The sequence below is a fragment of the Nicotiana tomentosiformis genome, chromosome 3 (assembly GCF_000390325.3).
Source record: "Nicotiana tomentosiformis chromosome 3, ASM39032v3, whole genome shotgun sequence".
NCBI classification, from domain to species: Eukaryota; Viridiplantae; Streptophyta; class Magnoliopsida; order Solanales; family Solanaceae; genus Nicotiana; species Nicotiana tomentosiformis.
Genome location: NC_090814.1, coordinates 126,292,590 through 126,307,869, shown reverse-complemented (window position 1 = coordinate 126,307,869; position 15,280 = coordinate 126,292,590). Strand labels below are relative to the sequence as shown.

The 15,280-nt window shown below is 38.6% G+C and overlaps 1 protein-coding gene across 1 annotated transcript; it reads right to left on the bottom strand.

Moving 5' to 3' along the window:
• Positions 1 to 4,210: 4,210 nt before the first annotated feature.
• LOC104108314 (uncharacterized) lies at positions 4,211 to 14,522 on the bottom strand. The gene is made up of 9 exons (XM_009617317.4): positions 14,386 to 14,522; positions 10,553 to 10,881; positions 7,959 to 10,474; positions 7,697 to 7,839; positions 5,601 to 7,505; positions 5,394 to 5,442; positions 5,063 to 5,307; positions 4,868 to 4,975; positions 4,211 to 4,763 (listed from the first exon to the last, which is right to left on the bottom strand). The coding sequence occupies exons 2-9, from the start codon at positions 10,740 to 10,742 to the stop codon at positions 4,532 to 4,534; spliced, it is 5,388 nt and encodes a 1,795-aa protein (XP_009615612.1). The 5' UTR covers positions 10,743 to 10,881; positions 14,386 to 14,522; the 3' UTR covers positions 4,211 to 4,531.
• Positions 14,523 to 15,280: the final 758 nt, after the last annotated feature.

Here is a 15,280-nt window from a genome sequence, read left to right as displayed (position 1 = left end):
AGAATTTCAATGGAAATATTTTTAACACCACAAAAAATTGATCTAAACTAAAAATCCTAGCAATTCTTCCAAGTTGTAATAAATAACACCGTTAGTTCCCCGGCAACGGCGCCAAAATTTAATCATGCCTAACTATGCCTTATAAAAAGGATTAAGCAGTCGCTGCAAAAATAATCTGGTTCAAGAGTCCGGAGTCGAATCCCACAGAGAACTAACCTATTTGCTATAACTTTTAGGATCGCTAATGATAAGCTCAGACAATTTTCAAAGTTCAAGATTTTATTTGATAATTAACAGAAATTATTTAACTAAGGAAAAATGACAATAAAAACTATCAATAAGCAAGAATGAAGTTGAATTCAAGGGTAAAAGAATCTAGGGTTATTGATTTTTCCAATTGTCGGATTAATTCCTGACACGTTAGCTATAATCTCGTTGTAACACTCTATAAAGACAATGAGTTCTTGCTTACCGTACTTATCTCTCAATCAATTACGATAATTTACTAGAAGCATTCTCTCGAACTACTCTAGTTGACAATTTGTACAACTCATAAATATCACACCAAAGCTTCGTTATCTCTAATCCCGCTTTTAAATTTAAGTAATTAATTTCTTAACTTACTCGAAAGTGGCGTTGTTCAACAACAATCTAATCAAGTGTTCTTTCTCAAGCAACACTAGACAACTAGACATGATTAATCAAGGGACCTTTCAATTAATCACAAGAAACACATAGTTGAACAATTATAGAGTAAAAACGGCTCAGTTATATCAAAACATAATCAAGACTTCATCCAACAATTAGTTCCATCAACCCTAGATGACGGGTTTAGCTACTCATACTACTATGCACGATTACAATATAAAAAGTCATAACTAACAATGGAATTAAGAAGAAGAAGATAAAAAACTCGTAGGAGAATTCTCCGTCTTGCTCTTTTTGTGTTCTTGCCTCCAAAGTTCTTCTAAAAATAGAGATACCCTCTTTTTGGGCGAGCTGGGCTTCATATAAGTCAAGGTTAGTCACCTCTCAAATTACAAAATTTGCCTTAGATGATTTTTCTCAAAAGCACGTGCGCGGCCGCGCATCGACCGCGCACTTTGGCCAGTTTCTGCCTGACATGCGCGGCCCGCATAGACCGCGCACCTGGAGGATTTTCTGCAGTGTTTTTTCTTTCTTCTTTTTAAGCACGCTAACCTCCAATTGGTCTTCAATGCTCCATATTAGCTCCAAAACACTTTTTAACGTCCTCATAGCCCGAAATTGCTCCTGCAAAGCATAAAATTCTTAATTAAAGCAATTTGTTATCATTTAACATTCAAATATCAATAAAGTACAGCTAAGTTAGAGTGCAAATAGTACCTAAACTACATAATTATAGCCTACTATCAGCAAACTATGACAAAGTTTTCAATACACTTCTGGATATGAACTTGTCATGGTTGGTTATGACCTTGTTGTGTTTCTGTTGTAGGTTAGTTATGGATCGATTATAGTTTGTTGAAGCCGGTTGTGAGTCGGTTGTCCTTTGTCATGGTAGATCACATTTATACAATATCTTTCTTTAGCACCGTATTTTACTCTGCTTTAGCTTGTCCATTTTTCTGCTTTTTCCTCTGTAATCTTCTCGCTCTCGGACCAATTCTTCTTTAACCTTTCCTGCATGATTTAGACAAAAGTAGGGAAGAAATATGATAGTTTTTTGTGTTTTTACAAAGAAATTATATGTTTAAAAATCAAGTAAAATGCACTTATCAATAAGCAATTTTTTTTTTATTAAAATGACTTAAATATCTATAAAGCTATTTATAAAAAATATGAAAGTACTTTTATATAAAAAAATGACAATTGGTGGAAGTGGAACGGAGAGGGGATTAGTGGCTGTGTTTAGGAAAGGATATTTGAAGATTACAAATATATTAGAGGTAAAATAGTAAAATATTTGGTCAAACTAAAAATGCTTATAACCTAAAGAGTCCTACATTAGGGATAACTACCAATTTATTGATTTTGGTTTTGTCGTAAAAGCACTTCTAGTACTTAGTAGTAGATAATTAAAAGGGGTATAAACTAGTACATAAATTATGCATATAGAATTAAATATATGTCGATTATTTTTAGTTTAAGTTATTGATTGTACGACTATTTAGGATAATTTTTCTCTTTATAATCGCATAGCATTATTTGCTGTCAAAGTTTTCAAAAATCGGTGCACATTTAGTCATAGCCCATAGAAAATGGATCCGTATATTTTTCAACTTTGATGCCTTCTCCACTTCTATGGTTGCTCTGCTCCCTCCTTGTCAAATACTTAGTAACAGTACGTTTTATTTATGGTTGTTGCAAGGAGGTTTTGCTTGAAAAAATAACATTTTCTTTCTGTAAAAAGCATTTTTGTGAGGTAGCAAAATGCCACTAATTCATGGCATCACGATTTTCTCTGCAAAATGTTCTGAGGTAGCAAAACCGGAAGATTATATTCATCTGTAACTTGAAATCAATTAGAAATGAAGAAACTTCGTTTACTTTAGGACATACTCCAACGTTCAAGGTATAAAGATGGATATTCTATCAAGAAACTAGGAAATCTGAAAGGCAATAATGATATTATAGAGACCCGTAATTATTTTATTGGATGGAAATTTTGCAAATTACAAATGATGTCTTTCATTATCCCGGCAGGTTTATAATCGGTTTGGTCAAGTTTCTGAGAAGTCAAAAGTATTTTCTTTTCAAATAAATAAAGTGCTTATTTTGTAGAGTTGAAGTGTTTGATCAAACTTTCAAGAAAAAATAAGCCCCTTTGAATAGTAGCATAATGATTTTTCAAAAGCTAAAAAAATAACCTTTCACCAAAAACACTTTTTTGAAATCTTGGCAAGCACTATGATATTGGAAAAGTACTTTTTATTGATTAGCCAAATACGAACTAATACAAAAATACTTTTTTGTTTCAAATAAACAAATTTTGGAAGCTTAGGCCAAACAGGCTAACTTATTCTGGCTTGCAGAAGTGTCTTTGTGACTGGTATTTTTTCTTTTGTCTCATTTAGGGGCTGAATCTATTACTCCATTTTACGTATCTAATGTTGATATTGGAGTGTACAAAGTAACAAATTTCACCACATTGCTCAGTACAACGTAGGAGCTAAGGCTTTTACTGACCATATTTTTCTTTTACTGACCCAAAGTAAGAGAGAAAATGCACGTTACACTTCCTTCATTTAAGCTTTTCTTCTTTCTTTTTCTTTTTTTCCTTCAATGTCAGCTTCACAAAAAACTTCAGAGGATTTGAAGATGAAGATGGTCAGCCAAGTGAGCACGAAACAAGCCGACATTTCATTAGCAGAGAGGGAGAAAATCATCCTTGGTACGTTTACTACACTGAGATATGCACGCTGATAACGAGATTAGACTGGATTCCAAAATTGGCGACCATTCATTTACGTAAAGCTTCAGTGAAAGGAATTTGTTTTGAACAGTTTAAAGTATCTTTTATAGCAGCGGCATAAAAAGATAACTCAAGTAGATGAACGGAGATAATCCCAGCGACTTAAGTGCTAAGTTATTATTCCAAACTTGCTTTTTGGGAATCGCTGAGAACAAAACAGTTCCTCTTAACCATCATTTTACCGTACATTATCGCGGCGCTAACACTCAATCTAAAACGATGCAGCTACCTGCTTTCTGGTTAATTAAAGAGTTAATTGTGTTGGAAACATTTCACAGTATTCACTTGGCTTCGATGCAAAATGAGCAAATGCCTTCTCGGAGAGCAATTTTAAGGTCAAATGGAGCTGGAGACTGGATAATGGTCGATATCTTAGTCATTCTATACACTTCCTTACTTTATGTAAGCAACCGCATAAAACAAAATGTTAGGTCAAACTAGTCAAAAATTTCTTTCCAACTCATACCATGTAAATATCAAAGCCTGGCTCAACATGCTGCCATTCATTGCCTGAAGCAGCTTTGACCAGAGAAAACGTGGCCACTGACATTTTAACAGCTTTTACGATGTTCTATTTTATGGGGGTCTAAAGAAATCCTTCTTTCTTTTGGGGCCCGGATGGGAGGAGGGGAAGAGGACTGTTAGAATATCAAAAAGGTACAAACAGCCAAAACAGCAATTTCGCAAAAGCTGACATTCATATTTACCTACTAAGATAAGCCTAGGCATTATATATTTACCTAGAAGATGCGAACGTACACTAAACCTGACTTAAATAATTACCATTACATTCACAACACTGAACTAACTATATATGGACATCTCTCTCTCTAGCTTGGGAGAGATACACATCGAATGAACCACATTTCTTGACAATGTCTTAATTGGCTAACATGCAAAATGGACTGCCTATATTGCATTTGAGGTGGCAATTTAGAGACTGTTCTTTCTGCAATTGCATTTGTGTGGTTCTATTCATGCTGCTGCTAGTGCCAGTACATAATTAGCGACAAAACTTCCTAGGGAGCTAGTGGATTGATGACGAGAACGCGGAAAAAATATTAACTAAATTAATGATCATAATGAAAGACATTGTACCCTATCAGGAAGATTTTTAGGCATTGGAAGCGCAGTGACATATCTTTGCAGAAAAGGTTTATGGCTATGTGCAGCTCCATCTGTTGATGATGACTCAGCACCATTGAATTGCCCCCGACCATGAAACTTTGCAAATCGATAGAAGACCGAGAACTTCTCCAAATCTTGTCCTTCCACTATCACGTCTAATACCGACGCTCTCTTGTCCAAACTGCACCATAGTGGTAGCAAAATCAGAACCATGTGAAATTGATGGAAGCTGCTTTTGTTAGTATCAAATAAAGACAGAACCATAAACGAATATGAACCAGTTACCTAACAAAGTCACTTTCTAACTTCCTCACTCTTCCCGTTAACGTTTCCATAGCTCTGGTAAACTGGTGCCAATTTTTCTTCTCAGATACCTTGCACTTGTCAGGAAATCTAATAATGCATCAAACAAATTATTAGGACTGAAGCAACAAATTTCTAGATGCAATTAATCAATCTCAAGTAATAACTAGAACTTACGGTTCTTTTCCATCATGAGGCATATTGGTATCACCATCCGAGCAAGAGACCATGCTGCATGCATCCCCTAATGCCAATCTGGATATGAAGTAAGCCACACTCTCAAACTCTGATTTAGCATCTGCAGAAAGAATTGCTGCAGGCGGAGGATAAAATAGTTGCTGCATAAGCTGAGTGGTCAATATAAGCCTTCTTCTAGCTTTAAGCCTAGGTGGCCCATCATCCACCAACTCAATTTCTTTAACCTATTATTAGAAGAATATAGGCTGTCAGAACTGAAATGCAACCAAATTGTAGAAATAATAGGATTTTAGTAGGCAAATCAAGATACCTTTTCGGTAACCCTATTAACTGCTTTGGCCCACTCAATATCCACCAGGCTGCCAACGAAAAAATTAACACGCATCAATAAACATGAAGCTGGAAATAACATAACAACCAAAATGAAAACAACAAATGGAATAACAGAAAACATCCGGCAGCAAACAAATAGCTTAAAAGGAAAGGGATCTATTAAAAGTTGCTGTGAAACGAGAACCTGATTGTCTGATCGCTCCATAGATCCAGAAAAATTTCTTTGTACCAAGGAGTGAGTTCAGATGTAGAACGTTTCCGCTTTTTGGGTTTCAAGATTGGGTGCTGCTGACCAATGTTCACAGGCAACGTTTGTAGAGAAGAAAAATGTTCAGTTGCAGCAGAGCTGGCAATTGAACTTGGCCCAAGATTACCAATTTGACTTCTATCAGCAGTTGCATGGATTACTTGCTGAATAGAATTAAATGCATGCAAACCACTGGTAGACTTCGCAGGAGTGAAAGGTTGTTCAGCTGTCTTCATGGCGTCAGCTCTGTGTGCATTATACATCTGTAACATCTGCCCATTTTTGAAGCTTCCGTACCGATTGAACCAAGATGGTGCCATATGTGGACTGATCTGAGTTTGCTCAGGCATGACAGAATTAGTATTACTATTATGAGAGCCAGTCTGATATTCATCCTGACGGAAAGCAACATCCGGAGGAGTCATCCTTCCTCCATGTTGAAATGATACACTTCTTTGCAAATCGTCTTGCCCAGAGAAGCTTAGCATTCTAGAATCAGCAGAAGGAACTTGCTGTGCAGCTGCACTGCTGTCTGGTACCCTCATTCTTCTGAGGGCCATATTGCATGGATCGGTGTCCGCGTTTTTCATGCTCCACATTTGGTTTAGTAAGGAGTAACTTTGATTGGGAAAGCTATTTGGTTTCAGTGATCGGCCAAAGGCTTCAATATCTTTCTGCATAGAGGCCGAATTTGAAGGAGATCCTTCGGGGAGATTCTTGATAATAGATTCTCCACCCTGTGAATCAATCATTTTCTGCACTAAGTCCACATTATCCGAAGTTGCTGGCTCAGAAGTGCTCTCCTTTTCTCGCAGTTCTTCTGCCTCAACAGAACACAAAGAATTCACTGAACTACTACCAAGCTCAGACATGAAAGCCCCTCCTCTATTGGCATCTTGATCACCTTGCCTCTCTGGAGCAGATAATGATGACTCCATAATATTCATCTGATTTGGCTGGGGAATATGGGAAGGCTCCTTGCTATACTGACCACTAAAAAGGTGCTGTGGTGGTGGGAAATTCATCCGCATATTAGCAAACTTCTTGGAAGATGCACCCTGCAGAGAGATCCCAGGCGTTAAAAAAGATGGAGAGGCTGATACTGACTCCTTCGCCGAAACTCGATTAGTAGAGACGCTTCCTTGGGGACCACTGGCATTACTTAACTGAGACTTGCCCCCAGAAAGAGCAGGGCCATACGGTATATTGCCAGCCCCATTCGGCAAGGGTCCTCTGCCAGAATCTCCTTTTTCTGTTGAACGGGGAGCATGTTCATCAAAAGATACACTAATAGACTGATTTGTGGAGTCTTGCCCACTAGCCCTAACCATGTGGGGATTTTGAAGTTGATTTCTCGAGTGGGTAAGAACAGAAGCTGATTCAAATGTTGAAGAGAAGTTCCCAGGCATGGTGTGCATAGTAGTTTCATTAGTTGTACTTCCTGGAACTCTAGATGTGCTATTATGCTTCAACTCTTGTGGTATGAGGTCTGAAGGGGCAGGCAAAGATTGAGCCTGATGAGGACGGGGCATCTGCCCCTGACTTTTTTCTCTAATCTCAACGGCAGCATGGCTTGAATGTGAAGAGCTAACAGCTCTGGTAGGACCCTGAGATGACAAGAGATGGGTTTTGACAGAGATCTGCTGCGATGGAGGACCAAGCTGAAGACCAAAACCTTGAGAGGCAGAAGACTGATTTCGCCTGAGGTGTCCAGCAGACCAATCAGCATTTTCGGATTCAGGCACCTCAGATGATGCTTTCTGTTCAGAATTGCTGAATTGAGCAATTGGACCATGCTCTCTCGATGGATCCACCTTCTGAAGAAGCTGTAGCATGTTTGGACTGCAATGAGAAAACCAGTCAAAAACAACAGCTCTATACAGCATGAACAGATTAAAAGAGTAGTACAGCTGATTTTACAGTCAACATGGTTCCAAAGAACCATGTAAAGTTATGAAGAGCTTAGAGATATAAGCTATCGTTGTGTACCTAAGAGATTAACTAAGTAAGCTATAGAATAGTGAATTGACAACCTAGATTGTGGAGCCGTATTTGGTGATAGCCCAACAGATCTATTTAACGGTGAAGACATATTAGATCCACCACCAGGAAAGCTGCCGCCAGAGCGCACCTGCCCAAAGCCTTTGCCATCGGCCAGAACATCAAATGAACGTGCCTGTAAATCAGGAAACATTGTCCTTTCACTACTGACCAAAGGTTTACAGAACTTTACAGTATTATATTATCATAAATCAGATATAACGCCTTTTCAAATTCTGCCAGAATATTAGGAACCTGAACAAACATTGACTGGCCATGGTGGGCAGTCTGCCGCAACATAGGCTGAGAATGAGTAGGGTGTTTCATTCCATAAGAAGGATCTGCATCCTTATCCAAGTTACCCATAGGATGGTACTGAAACTTGTTAGCCCAAGAATTTCTCCGACCAACATGATTAGACAACTGCTGCTTCCCAGCTGGCAGAAACCTTGAATCCCTGGCATCTGACAAGACATTTTCCCCAACACCACCAGCAGAAGAATGAGGGGATAAGTTAGAACGATGGCTGTCATTTGAGTTCTCCTGTTTATCACTGTTCTCCATCTCATGCAGTTTATACTCTTTGTCACCAATATCCAGAGATGAGTGCAAAAGCTGGTTGTCCTCAGAAACATGATGCTGTAAGACCTCCAAGCCTTTGCTGACACTAGATTTTACCAGTGGATCAGCATTCTTCCAAGAACTAGCTTGATGATTATTTTGGAAAAATTGACTGGTTTCCTCGCCACTCCTCATGGTACTTGAGTTTGGTATAGCGGAAGAACTATGCAGGCTAAAGACCTCCAAGTTTGCCTGGGGACTACCCACAGATGATTCTGCGCGCTCCATAGTAACTGTAGTATTATGGCCAGGATTAGAATTCCACCTGGCACCCCTATGAACAACTTCACCTTGAATGAATTTCTTCTGATTGTAATCTTGGGAACATTTAAATGAGTTCTCTCCTGAGACACTTACTGCATCTCCGGAAGGCACTGCTGATTCAAGAACGCTCCAACCAGCTGATTTGTTGTATTGTTCCCTAACTCCACCAAGCTCGGGCGTCAAAGGACTAGAAATGTTTTTTGAGATCATTTCTCTGTCAAGAGGATTTGAAGTCTTCTCAACCATCTGGTGACCTTCTAACATCTGTGATTGACCTGACTTAGACCACTTATTTCCTTCGTCTGATGACTGCACAAGTCTCTGAGAAGAATTTGATTGCAGACTCTTGCCTGGCTCAAATGGAAACCTGTGTCCCTGAACATTGTGATAGCTATTTCTCATATCAATATTATCAGAGGGATGAACAGAAACAGATTTCAAAGATGAGGCTTGGGGGAAATTGTCTTCAGCAGAAGATGTTCTATGTCTCTCGCTGTTATATGTCAAATTCTGTCTCCCAGAAGGAATTTCAGTACTGTGAAAATTTAAGCCAGTCCACTGCTCCTGTAGTCCAGTATCACTACTAGAAGTTTCTGCAACAGCAGACTGCATAAGAGCACTCCAAGTACCACCTTGGATAGACGGAATCCCATCTAGCAATTCAGCACCATCAAAAGGATTACCACCTTCACCACTCATAGGACTCTTGCCAAATGCAGCCCATATATTATCATCTGAACCAAATAAAATTCTTTCTTCTGTAGGATCTAGTCCAACCTCGTTCTGTGCGGAAGAAGCTCGCACTGCAGCTTCCTCATGTGAGGTCTCTGAAGGAACAGCTATATCCTGTCTGCCACATAAGTCCTGGAGAGCTGAAGCTTTTTGCATAATATCGGCTTGCTGAAGGTTACCCACATCTACTGCATTAGACAGAGCTTGGCTTGGAGCATCTCCATATACATTTTCAAGGAGGCTCTGACTAGAGATGAAAGTCCCATCCTGCCCACTGACTTGATCTGCTAATGGAGCATATTGATTAACTGGAAATGAACTATTAAAGGTCGGCATTGGCTGCACAGCTTGCTTATCTGTCACCCCTTGTGAAAAATGGTTTAGAGACGGTCTTGAACTAGAAACAGGAACCCCATATAGAGATTGATCATTCTGTTGAGGAATCAAACCCATTACACATTGTGCTTGGCCATTATTGGTTGGAATGATTCCACTGGAGGACCCTTGATGTACTGGAGAACCACGCTGCAACCAATTTGTGTTGCCAAGCTCATTTCCCCAGGAATGATTTAGTGTACCAGAATTTGCAGTGCCATTAACTAATGCTGGGGAATGGACACCAGATGCCACCTTAGAACAGGAGGAAACCTGATTTAATGTATTTTGTTGCCTCGCTTCTAGTTGATGAAGTTGCTGCTGTCTCTGAAGCTCTTGCATCTTCATGAACATAACTTGCTGTTGAAATTGCTGCATGTCACTAATCCCAGACTGCTGCCGCTGCAAAGAATGCAGCATGTTTGATTGCTGATGAGAGATTTGCTGACCACCAAAAAGATCAACACTGACAGGACTATCAGAAGGTTCTGATCTAACAGGTGCTCTTGCGTGCTGCTCAGGACCCAACCATTGCTGTGACTCAAAAAAAGATGAGCCTCCTGAGGCTATATTACATTGATCGGAACTAGTATCCACAGCGGGAAAGTTTGTTTCACCCTGCCTTGTCTGGTAAAACTGATTACCATACATGTAACCATTCAAATTTGGCTGCTGGATTTGTGACTGATCTTTAGCATACTCAGGCCTCGGAATTGACTGTGTAAAATTTAAACCATGCTGCCCATTGAATGGATAACTGCTTAGTCCTCTCCCAGTATCTGCGTGCAGGAAAAGTAAGAGATCACACAAACAGCTACTCAGCAAGCAAATAGAGAGCAAAAAACATGTTAAATTACCAGAGTTCTGCAAATTGTAATTTTTTGTGTTGGAACTCAGTACACCTGTCTGTCTCTGGCCTCCAGCCCACATATTGTCACTTGAAGTTGGCCAATTGACGTCCACTACCGGTGAATGAGGCTGTACTTGTGATAAAATGTCTTGTGCGAAAAATTTGTGAACTCTATCTCCAACTTCATTGCCAGGCATAGATGATTTAAATCCAGAACCTTTGACCGTAAAATGTTGCAACTGACTATTCTAACATTTGGCATTACAATCAATGTACACTTCAGAACATATACATAGTCACTTTGGATAACTATACCAGCTGTCTGTCCTGAAACTCCTGCAAAAGGATCATTAAAGTTTACTTAAAAGCTGAAATGTTCATGCTGCTAGTCCCACTTGGCTGGTTCTTCGTGATATTATTTGAGACTGAGAAAAGGTGGTATGGATGTGAGAATTAAACATCAACATTAATGAACTACATCCATACACCATCTATACAAACTACATAGATAGAAATCATAAAGAATAAGGTGGGGAGTTGCTCTGATGGTAAGCAACCTCCACTTCCAACCAATAGGTTGTGAGTTTGAGTCACCCCAAGAGCAAGGTGGGGAGTTCTTGGAGGGAAGGATGCCGAGGGTCTATTGGAAACAGCCTCTCTACCTCATGGTAGGGGTAAGGTCTGCGTACACACTACCCTCCCCAGACCCCGCTAGTGGGATTATACTGGGTTGTTGTTGTTGTAGAAATCATAAGGAATAACTGCAGGCATTGAAGCTCAATGCTATCCTTTTGCACAAATCAAAGAAACAACATATATGGTGGACCAAGGGGACATGACATCAACAGCAAAAAACGAAGGTAAGAATTGGAAAAGATCCAAGATTAGATATCTAAAAAGCATCTACATGAGACTACAGCAAGCTCAATAGACCATCTAAATTTACATTCGAAAAATGCTCTACTTCCTAGGTGAACAATACAAAGGGGAATAAGTGGAAATATCTCTAAAAACTGGGGGGCACCAAACATTCAAATAATGTGCTCGCATCTGACAAAAATGCAAGTAGCACAGAGAGGGAAAAAATGGAAAAGGTCGCCTGAAACAATTAGGCCATATCTTACGTAGACCTTCAAATGCACCGCCTGTTGGTGCTATCATGATGATTGAAAATGTTTAAAAAGGACGATGTAACCTTAAAAATATATGGAGCAAAATTGTCTTGAAAAAACTACAACCTCTCGAAAGCTATATGAATAATAAAGAGAAAGTAGAGCACAATGAAGCAAAGTGCCCATACATACGATACATATTAGTTGAGACTAAGATTTAGTCGTTACTGGTTCACTTACGCTGGTCTGGTGTTTGATTGGAGTGTGTTTAGTTGGTTAGGGATTCTACATAATCACATGGTCAAGTGTGAGAGTTAGAGAATCTCTAATTTTAGAGACACGATAATTTGTCCGAAAAGACAAAAAGAGCCCAAAGGAGTGAATGGCTAATGTTGATTAGTATAGTCAAACAAACTAGTCTAGGTTTGAGGCATAATAGTAGTTATTTGTTGAGTCTTCAAGATAGCTTTTGCCTGCCACAATTAAAATCCCCCCCCGGGCACAGTCAAAGGCAGGCCATTAGGAGAGTATTGGATTCACGGACATCCTCTCAACCTCCCCGCAGTGGAAAATCAAAAATTGGACCTAACAATCTAACATACATGTCAATGCTTACTTTCCTTTGGACTCAGATCTATAATTCCACGCGATGAACAGGACTAGCATGTTGGTTTTAGGAGCTTTTAGTTTGACTGGCTTAGAAAGGAACACAGTGTGCACATGATCTCACAATGTCCCTAATGCTAACTTGTGGCATACATCAGGACACCTACAAAATAGCACAGGTCTTTGGTCAAGTTGAAAACTGATCCTCATAGTCATAGTTAGTAATTTGTGATGCTATTTTCTTATTTACCAAGGCCAAGTAGTCCCAGTAAATTTATCATAAGGCACTACGACCTCATCGAGACCCCACGACCCATCTTGCTGCTCTCTTCAACTATGTTCACCCTTGTATCAACTCATTCCTACTGCAAAACAGTGGGATCACATTCCTAACGTGCGAAAAGTTTCCTAAGAATTAAACTAATTTACTTTGTAATGCTATATGGTAATGGCAACAAGTTTTTTCCATATTGCTGTGGTGGAGATTTTTTTTTTTCAATTTGGCACTACTGGCAACTTGAGCTGCAAAATCTATGTAATTGTTTTCTCCTGAACCATATGGAAGAATTGTCAGCAAATGACAAGCCAAACTACTCATGCTAACAAGCCAGTTAGACGGAATCCACCATATCACCTTAAGAAAAAACATGGTAGTTTTGGACTTTGTTAGCTCTTTAGCGATTGCATAGGTTCATTGAACAGAGCTAACAAACTCACTCCTTTTGTACTTATTTTGCTTCCATTCATCTTGATGTCATTTATAATACTACTTACTTCATAAAAAAAAACGTGGTCCTTATTCCACTAAATCCAAAAGATATGATATTAGGTATGATATTTGATATTTAAAAAAATAATACCGAAATACCGACACCGTACCGAAATATATACTAAGTTACACAATAAACATATTTATTGATTATAACATGCTAAGTTACACAATACTTTTCTTTGACATTCATGTTGAGGTTGGTAGTAACGCCCATGTACTTCTTTAGGAAAATGGAGGAACAAGGTAGGCTGCAGATTCTAACTCAGTAACTCTTACTCTCCAGATTGCCAAGCAAGGTTGCCAAGCAGTTTAATGTAATGTTTCTAAGGTTGGATTAATCCTTATTATATTCTCTAAGTTCAGCAACTAACAAAACATTTTCAATGAACAAATTTATTCCTTTATGTACCTTTTTTCCCTCTATGGCTTGATACTTGCTGGTTTTGTACAAAGATTTTATCCGCAGTTGAGTAAACTTAGAACATAATTTTTTTTGCATTTGTGGATACTTTAATTAAGAAAATTACAATCTATGGCTCTATGCACCGGTTAATATTCAAGCCGAACAAAGTGAAGTTACCGGACCGAATAAACTGAAACCGAAAGGAGAAAAGTCGAACCATACCGAATTTAACTAGGTATGATATTGGTATAGTATTTTAAGAAACCAAATACCGAAAATACCGAACCGAAATGTCTAAATACCGTATCATACAGGCCGCACCCCTAGTTGCAGGTGCCACGTAGCAGATACCCCGTGGAATAATTGAGATGCGTGCAATTTGGTCCGAAGACCACCATTGTAAAAAAAAAATGTGAAAGATTCTTTACTTTTGTAAATCCCTGTAGATGGGGTTTTCCTTTTACAGTGATACAGTTATTTTATCCAAAAAGTAGCTTCTAAGTTTCTGATACAGTAACAAACTTTAAACTATCACAGAAGTTACGAATTCAGACTTCATACTAAATTCCCACCTAAGCCTACAGACTAGTGATAATCATCCGCTCACATTGCACTCATTCAGCCCAACCTTGCTCGTCACTGTCAATACAAAGAATATACATAATTTCTAAATTGTGTGTTAGAGCATCTAATTACAAAAGGCGATTTTTAAAACAACTCTGCGTATCATCAGAAAACACTAAAATAGCATCAAAATGCAGAGATTTACTCGACAATCAAGAACAAAACTGATAGTACAAACTATTTAAAACACTGTACCCGGACCTCAAAAACTAATAACCTAAAGAAATCGAGTTCATCGAATGAAAAATAGTGTATTCGGCAGAGATGGAGAAAATTAGGGCTCGTTATAAGATATGGAAGAGAATTGTTAAAAAAAAACTTACCAAATGTCGACGCTGATACCAATGGAGCTTACAACCGACCCGTTCGGTTATCTGAATTCTAGGGTTTTGAATCGGCGATAGGAATTGGAGAGCTGCGAGAGAGAAAAAGAGAGAGAAATTGAAGTGCCCCGTAGGGAGAGAGATAAAGTAATCGAAATGGGTTTTTATCCGCAACAGTCCTCTATGTTTATAGTTTAGTAAACTTGGTCCTCAAAGATTACATTGAGGATAAACTATACTTTTTAAGTTTAGACTTTTGGTGCACTTTGGTCCTTCAATGACGGTCCAAACGGAAGAAGTTAGGCTTAGACGGAAGTTAGGTCACGTGCGGGCATCTCTAACAACAGTTGAAGAGCATTCTCAGCAAAACATATGTATCATACTAATGATCCACGAAGCAGTACTCCTACGTGGCATTTTATGTCTTAAACTAAAAATTCAAAGTTGTATCTACACTATCAAAAGCGTGACCGAGTATTGTTGAGACTATTAACGGGGAGAAAACGAAATGATTTATTTGATATGCATTATTAAGCTTACTTTAACTAGCGTTTATAGAATCTAAAGTTATGTATTACAACTATTGCAGGAAAAAATGAATTAATTGATGACTACATATTGCTAAGTCCGTGTCTAAAGAAAGTTGTAACAAAAAAAACTTGAAAATGATATCAATAAAAAATGTGTTATAGGCAGTTGAATACGAACAAAGGTACCATGATCGATTGTTGTTGATTGATTGGATGTATTTTATAAGGTATTTCTTTATATATAGAGAGAGAGACAAGTCGTGACGAGGAGGATTTTATTTGTACAAATTAAATACAAATCAGACTTTAGTCGCCATAGGTACCTAATACGCTAGACTTGCTTGGCTACTACTACATACTTGTGA

Coding starts and splice junctions, on each gene's coding strand:
- LOC104108314 (XM_009617317.4), bottom strand. CDS start 10,742: ATGCCTGGCAATGAAGTTGGAGATAGAGTTCACAAATTTTTCGCACAA. Junction 10,475..10,552: donor TTACAATTTGCAGAACTCTG/GTAATTTAACAT, acceptor TCCTGCACGCAG/ATACTGGGAGAGGACTAAGC. Junction 4,764..4,867: donor TTAGAAAGTGACTTTGTTAG/GTAACTGGTTCA, acceptor ACTATGGTGCAG/TTTGGACAAGAGAGCGTCGG.